The 8,675-nt window shown below is 35.1% G+C and overlaps 1 protein-coding gene across 1 annotated transcript in view; it reads left to right on the forward strand.

Moving 5' to 3' along the window:
* The window catches only part of LOC150107290 (RING finger protein 145-like), an 87,288-nt gene extending 83,681 nt beyond the window's left edge, over positions 1-3,607 (forward strand). Inside the window, exon 4 of the mRNA XM_090391138.1 lies at positions 288-3,607. Within this exon, the coding sequence (XP_090247264.1) occupies positions 288-2,167 (1,880 nt within the window). The 3' untranslated portion in view covers positions 2,168-3,607. The remainder of the gene's footprint in view (positions 1-287) is intronic.
* Positions 3,608-8,675: the final 5,068 nt, after the last annotated feature.

Genomic DNA, 8,675 nt, shown 5'->3' on the forward strand with positions numbered 1-8,675 from the left:
GTTTCTCTACACTTCCATATCCTCATCACCTGCAGAACTAAATCCTAACATGTTGAAGGTTAGTCAGTTAAGAAATCAATTCAAAAGCTTATTGAATCATACAGTGAATACAGGATGAAGATATGAGATGTTACTTTTATGTAATTTTTTATTTTTCAAAAAATGGTGGCCTTTGAGAGTAAGCTGAAAATTATATCTGTTAGATATTTTCATTTAGTATGGAGTTAATCACATGTTGCATTTATAAAAAAAACTTATTTAAAAATTGATTTTTTTTTTTCTTTCAGTTCTCCTGCATGGATTCTTGCTGTTGCTGTTACCACTTCCCTATGTGCGAGCTCTGTATACACATTTTGTGAGTGGTGCATTAGTTGTTAGTGCACATCTTCTGTCATGTTATTACATTGACATGGAAGAAAGAACACTCAAAGGGAGTCCTTTGCAGACAGATTATCAGTTTCTGCGAAGGCAGATTTCTATGTTGGTATTTCACACAGCAATTGCAGCATTAGTACCCTATCTCTTGCGGGGACCTGGAAGGCCATTTCCCCTTGCACTGGCCACTTATGTATTACCAGTGATAGCTCGTTTAGCTAGTCTCCCTACAGAAGCTTTGCAAATTCTTCACAACTTCAGTAGTGCTCTGATGGCTTTTAATGTCTTCCTGTATATTACCCACCAAGTTCCCATTATTTTAGATTGTGTAAAGTTAGCATATATGGATGCACTCTTGATAACAGAGACCTATGGCTTCATGTCTCTTTTAACAGTGCTGTGGAACAAGCTTTTTGTACCAACACACTTTGCTGTGTTTTGGCTGATAGAATTTATAGTGAAATTAATTGGTGGTTTTTATCATCCAGAGAAAGCATCAGCATGGGGTGATGAATGGTATATTATAACATTGAGCACAATCAGTTCCATTTGTGCCAGTCCAGTGACTCTTGTAGCTACATCAGTAACTGTATCTTATGTTTCATATTTTGCCCTCTGTGCTACGCGAGCATACTTGCAAGGCTTTTCCGCCCTCTTTCAAGACAATCCAGTGCACAGTGGATGGACTGAAGGTTTCACGTTAGTATTACTGGCAATGCAAACAGGACTGACTGAGATGAAAATGCCAGCAAGAATGGCTGTTATGACTATCATTCTCTTTATTGTTCTCTCATCACTTCTTCAATCTATGCTAGAAATCACTGAACCTGTTGTTCTTGCCCTTAGTGCATCCCGCAGCCGTAGCATAAGCAGGCACTTTCGGGCTCTAAGCATGTGTTATCTATTGTTTATTTTTCCACTCTATCTCACTTATATCTTGTCAGAAGTGTTTCCAATTGATTTCTGGATGATGGTAGTTTTATCAAGCTGCATGTTAACATCAGTTCAAGTTCTCGATCTCTTTGTTGTTCACTGTCTTTTCTTATATGATTCATCTAGACAAGAACCTTGGGATAGCCTTGATGATGTTGTGTATTACACACGTGCAGTTACTAAGATATTGGAATTTCTTGTTGCAGTGTTTGTAGTTGGTATGGGACTGTGGGAGTCAACATCCTCAAAATGGAACTGGGTAAATGCCTCCATATTATTAGTGCACTGTTATTTCAATGTATGGCAAAGACTGCAGACTGGATGGCGTAGCTTTCTTCTTCGCAGAGAAGCTGTTAAAAAAGCAGAATCTCTTCCTGCAGCTACAGAGCTACAATTAACCCAGCTAAATGATGTCTGCTCAATCTGTTTTGGTACCATGAAGGCTGCATGTCTAACACCTTGCCAGCATTTTTTTCACCGAACCTGCCTCAGGAAGTGGCTTTATATTCAGGATAAGTGTCCATTATGTCATGCTAAGGTGTCATTACCATCACCTTCAGAGTTACCAAAAACCTCTTCAGAAACATTTGCAGGAATTAGCAATGAAAACAGACAAGATGCTAGTTCCACAACTGATGTTCAGACTACTGCTTTAGTTGATACTTCAAATAAGGAAACAACTCAGAGTTCTTTAACTGGAAGACAACCAACATCGTCTTCTTTAAATGCATCTGCATTTGAAGGTAGCACTTCTGCCTCTTGTACACAAGACATTACATCTTCTAGTGTTTCTTTGAGTGACTGTTCTGTTTCTGTTACAAAAGATACTTCCCTTCCAGATCATAGTACAGAAGAATAAAACTGAAAGTTATATCAAATACTTGTGCAGAATGATTTCGTATATGGTGTTCATCGCACGGATTAAACACTGCAAAACAGTCGTACAAACTTTTTATTTTAGTATCATTGTTTCCCTTCTCCAGGCTAGTTTGTGTTTTAATGTTTAACATTAAACTTGATTGTTTTCACTTTCAGAGAAAACAGTTTCTTTGTAAATGTTATGATAGATTTTCTTATGAAGAATAGACTAGTTTAGTTTATTTGCAGAAAATGTGAAAAATTATTTTTCCTCAAACAAGAGAAAAAACCTTAAGATGTGAATCATGATATTAATTCATTTAATTTTTCCTAAAGATATATTGGAATTGCAAATTATTTAATTTTTTAATAAAGGAATGATGTGATAAATGAAATACAAAATGTATTTTCATACATTTTGTATTTCTGTTGCCATAATTAAACCATGTCATTGTAATCTGATAATATACTTTTAATTTTAGTCAACACTGTATTTTGCCTTTCTTGATATGAATTAATTATTCATTTTTAAAAAAAATAAATAAATTGTTGAGTTTTTCCTCTGTTTAATATAGTTTTACTCCAAAAATAGGCTATTTAATTCTTACTAATTATGAAAGAAAATGTTGTTGTTTTTTTATTTTAATGCTCAAAATTCAATTGTTTTTCAATAATGAAAAGATGCTCGTATAGTAGTAGTGGTAGAAGTCTTATGGGAGGAATATAAATTAAGTTTTTTTTTTAATAGGAAATAAAGCAATTATTTCTCTAATAAATATATAGAAACTTCCTAAATGTATACTTTGAGTTAACATAAGGCATAAAATTGGCATTCTAATAATTATTATATTAAAGATTACATTTTCTTTCCCATTAGAATCTTTCAACATATAATTTTTAGTGTTTTTTCATTTATGCAAATGAAAAATTAAAAAATACAGATTTCCCTTCTGTTGAATATCATGTTGCCTACAAGTCTTTTTCCACTTCTGATATTTCATAATTTGTTTTTCAGCTATTTTTTTATGGAGTCTTCCTCCCAGCAATGTCTTAAAACTATTTTTTAAATATTCTTATTAATAAAAGGCATTGGAAGATAGTTTAATTCCTTATAAAGTGGACCCCCAATTACATAATTTTTATATCAAATGTTAGAATTGGTTTTGAAATAGTCCTGAATGGTTGTTTTTGTAAATTAAACATTTTATTGGATAATAATAAAGAAAAGAAAGAAAGAAATCCAGGCTTCCAGTGTGCTAAACCACAACTAATCAAATGGCTTCCACAAGTTTCAAGTATAAATTAGTTTAGAAAACATTTAATTTTTAGACCATAGGCTTCTGTTACTTTTTCAATATTCTAGCCTGCTACTATCTTTTGGAAACAACTCCAACGTTACTGTTTTGGAATCACTCCATAATAAATGTTTTATTCAAAGTTATTTTGTGTTTTACCTCTACAACATATAAAAATAGAGTACAAAAGAAACAGTGCAACTGCAAAACGAGAAGTAAGGAAAACACTGAGAAAGAGAGACAGATGGGCAATTTTGTAACAAAACTAGAAAAGGATATATCTAAGCCACATCCAAAAACCTATAAGGGGGGTACTTAAGGGTCAAAGCTGTATAACTGAGAGGAGACCTCCACATAGCCTTTAAAGGAATGCGGAGAACCGACCAGGGCTTCTGACCTAATGTCCAATCCTCACCTTCTTGTGGTGCACCCTGTTGGGTATCTACTTCAATACTTAATGAACGAGGATGGGCTGGCAATTTGGGATTTAGTCGACCAAATTGTATTCTTATTGGTTAAACCAAAATAAAAAATGATGGTACAACATGACAAAATTTCATACTGGCTGGGGCGTCACCCGGTCAAACAAGGCCGCCCGTTGTTTTCACCAGGGAATGAGGGTGAACAGCGAAAAGTCAGCTACTGGAACAAATCTGAAAACAAACCCCAACTCAACATCACCAGAGTTAAAGATCGGTACTATCAACGTAAGAAGCCTGAATGGCAAAGAAATGGAGCTAGCTGAGGAATTAGATAAGTACCAGATTGACATAATAGGGGTGACTGAAACAAAAAAAGACCAAAACTGGTGAGATCTTTCTGAGCAATAAATATAAAATGTTATATTCAGGCAATGACAATCAAGGAAAAGAAGGAGTAGCCATAGTATTCAACACAAAATACGAGGCTAATCTTCTTGAATGGCAGTCAGTCTCAAGTAGAGTAATGTGGGCAAATATCAGAATGGGCAACTGGACAATGAGACTTATTTCTGTCTATGGTCCCACAGAAGGTTCTACTAAGGTAGAAGTGGAGGAATTTTTTGAGGCTTTAGAAAAAGCAACTGACACAATGAAAAAGGAAAAGTTGGTCCTTGTTGGGGATCTAATTAGCAGAGTAGGAAATGATTGTGAGACATACAAAAATATTTTGGGAAAATTTGGAGAAAAGAGCAAAGCTAATAATAATGGCAAATACCTGTTGGATTTCTGCTCAAGACATGGACTGGTTATTACTAACACCATGTTCCAACATAAAAATGTGCACAAATTCGCATGGAGAGAAGAGGCTAGGAATAAGAAAAGTCTCATTGACTATGTTATTGTTGATAGTGATGTTTTCTCCCTGGTGCAGGACACCAGAGTGTACAGAGGATTTGAAATTGGAAGTGATCACTATTTAGTCTTGAGCAGGATAAAATTTAATTTCATATTGAAAAGAATAACATGTAAGAAAGTTTTAAAGTGAATAAAAGTTGAGCAGCTCTCAGATGTGAACTATAGACTAAAATACAGAAAGATTATTGAAAAGAAAATGAAAGAGTTTGAGAACAGGAATCAAACCTTGGAGATTCAGTGGCAAACTCTGAAGAAAACATTGATTGATTCAGCCAGAGAGGCATGTGGTGAGGTTGTGTGCAAGTATAAAAAAAATCAGAACTCCCTGGTGGACACAGGAAGTTAAAGAGGAAGTGAAGGAAAAGAAGAAAGCATATCAAAAGTTCCTGGCAAATAAGTCAACTTTTACTCTTACAGAATACAGAAACAAATGTAAGAAAGCTAAACAGTGTGTAAAACTAGCTAAACAAAAGTCATGGGAGGACTTTGGCAAGAATATAGAAAATAAATATCAAGAAGGTGGAAAAATATTCTGGAGGGTGTTGAAGAAGTTTAGGAATGGAGGAAAGAGTGCTGTAAAAGGAGTTAGAGATGATAAAGGTGACATGAAAACAGGAGAAAAAGATATCCTTGAAGTATGGAGTAATTACTTTGAAATACTAAATGAAACAAGCAGTGATGACAGCACAGTGATAAAAAACACTGACCAGGCATGCACTCAGGAATACATATCCATACTTGAAGTAGAAAAAGCCATCAAAGGCTTGAAATGTGGAAAGGCAGCAGGAGTAGATGATATTCGACCAGAAATGCTGAAGTATGGTGGTATAAAAGTCTTACAGTGGCTGCACTGCATAGTTCAGAAAGCCTGGACAGAGGGACGAATTCCCGATGATTGGAGTAGAGCTCTCATAGTACCCATATATAAAAAGGGAAATAAAACTGAATGTGAGAATTAAAGAGGTATTTCCCTACTGAGTGTTCCTGGCAAGATCTATGCAAGTATACTTGAGAAACGGTTGAGAAGAATTGTGGAAGAAAAGCTTGGTGAAGAACAAGCTGGATTCAGGCCAAATAGAGGCTGTCAGAATCAGATCTTCACTTTATGACAAATAGTCGAGAAAGCATGGGAATACAACAAAGATCTGTATTTAAGTTTTGTCGATTTGGAAAAGGCATATGACAAGGTGCCAAGAGAGAAGCTATTCAATACGCTGCAGTTATATCAAGCAATACTTAGTCTTTATTTGAGTTGTAAGTCAGCAGTTAGAATTGAAGGAAGTACAGGAAGATGGTTTAATATTAAATCTGGTGTGAGACAAAGATGTACATTATCCAATCTCTTAGTCATTATCTATATGGATCACATTATGAAGGAATGTGGTATTAAACCTGATATCAAAATTGGAGATGTTAATGTCAGTTCTTTGCTTTATTCGGATGATGTTATACGTCTAAATAAATCCACTACAAGTCTGCAAGATTCTCTGACTAAATTGAATAACTGTTGTAATAGATATGGTATGAAGGTCAGCAATAAAAAGACAAAGATAATGAAAATAGGCAGAATCATTGAAAATGTCAACTGTGTTGTGAATGGAGAACTTGTGGAACAAGTAAAACATTTCAGCTACTTAGGCACGATTTTTACTGAAGATGGTAAATTAAATATAGAAATAAAAAAAGAATCAACAAAGCTGGTATGGTAGGAAGTCAGTTGAATAAATTCATATGGAATAAGAAAGAAATTAGTCGGAACACTAAATTAGCTGTATACAAGACAGTGTTCAAACCAGTTTTAACTTATGGATCTGAGAGCTGGGTCAGAAGTAAAACACTTGACCAAAGACTAGAGACCGCAGATATGAGAGTCCTGAGAAAGATTAGAGGTGTGAACAGATGGTATCAATGGCAATATCATATTAAAAATGAGGATATTAGGAAAGAACTTGACATTGTCAGCATCCAGGAATGCCTCAGCAGAGCTAATCTCAGGTGGTATGGTCACTTAAACAGAATGGGCGAAGAAAGATTATCAAAACAAGTGTTCTCTGCCAGGTTTGCAGCAAAACGACCCAGAGGAAGACCAAGATATAGGTGGTTTGATATGGTACAAAGTGCCTTAGACGATAGAAATATAAGATCTGATAATGTTGGAGTCTTGACAAGTAACAGACTGATTTGGAGGAAAATTGTAGATAGGAAGTTAGTAATGATGTAATTTTTTCATGTAGTACTGTCATATCCTGTACACCCCTTGAGGGTACATGGCAGGAATTTGATGATGATGAACAAAGAAATAAAAGGTAAAAATACAAAGATATAGAAAAATGGGTATCTTATTTTCAAAATCTCTGGACTGGACTGATGATACCAGGAAAATCCAGAAAGATCCATAGAGAATTTACAGGTATGGGAGGGGTCACACATGTGCAATAGCATAGTGATTCATTAGCTTTCTGTTGACAATTTTACTTTTGTTCCATTATCATTTGTTGTCTTCTATGAATAATTTATTATGAGTGCTATGATAAAAAAAAATCTCACGAGGTTTGTGGTGATACGGATTTTGTTGGTGGAAAACAATAGTGCTGCTGCAATTCACTTAAGACTGTGTAAGGTTTATGGGAATAACATAATGCATGAACGAAATTAGGCATTGGTGTTGTTTGTTTAAAAAAGGGTGCAACAGTGTTCATGATCAAGAGTGCAGTGGCCAGCCCAGTGTGGTGACATGATTTTGTGGAAAGAGTGAACACCTTGTTTCATGGTAGGCAGGACTTCCATCCCCTGCACACAAAGCAAGGATCGCAACAGTGGTTGAATGAAATGTCCCCAACTACATTACCATCTATCTGGAAGTCCTAATCGGAATCTGTTGGACTTCAAATTGTGGTTGGAGATTTTCCGAGCTCTGACCACAATTAGCCTGCAAGAAACGACACCCCAGCATTGCCAGCCTGAAAGTGGATTTGCAGACAGCATTTCTGTTGGATGTTGGGTGTGACACCATTGATATATGCCTCACAGCCATCAGAGATGCATGAAGGCAAAAGAAAGACATTTCGAACATTGAGTGCTGCTATATGCAAAATATACATATGGTTTGTATGTGCTGAAAGCTGTAAATGATTTACTGATAGAATTAAGGGTTAATGCACTGTTCAAGTTGTCACAGCATAACCCATTTGGTAAATATTGTAAAATAAACCCACAAACAAATAAGTACACTATTATTTGTAGATGATGAAATTGTAGCTATATCAGAAGATGATCTACAGAGATCAGTAAAATCATTAAATGAATTTCAGGACAGTATAATATGAGAATCAGAAGTCAAGGCAAAAATAATGGCTTTCAAAGGAGAAAACCAAAGAGTAAAGATTCAAAGATGTTAAGTATTAGAACAAGTAAATACTTTCAAATACCTTGGATGTGACATCATATGAGGATGAAAAAGATATACATTAAAATATCCAATTTTGTTAAAGCAAACAGCATAATAAATAATATATTTAAGCCATCTCTGGTACAAAAACACCAGAATAGACTATATAACGTTCTGTCTGAACCAACTTTATTATATGGAAGTGAAACATGGACCATAAAAGAAGAATGAAAAACTGATTCAAACAACAGAGATGAAAAACAGCTGGATATATTAAATGGGACCATAAAACAAATGAATATAAAACCAGTTAACTACGAACAAAAAATTAGTAGAACATTTAAATTGAATGGACAGTAGCTGACTGCTAAATACTAAATGGGAATAAAATAAATGGAAAAAAGAACTGGAAGATCAAGAAAGAGATGGCATGGGACTGGAATAGGCCACTTGGCCTAAAATCCATGATAGGAAGAAGACTTCTACAAG

Source organism: Typopeltis vanoorti, chromosome 4 (genome assembly GCF_054136105.1).
Source record: "Typopeltis vanoorti isolate ZY-2024b chromosome 4, IOZ_Tvanoo_1.0, whole genome shotgun sequence".
Classification (NCBI taxonomy): domain Eukaryota; kingdom Metazoa; phylum Arthropoda; class Arachnida; order Uropygi; family Thelyphonidae; genus Typopeltis; species Typopeltis vanoorti.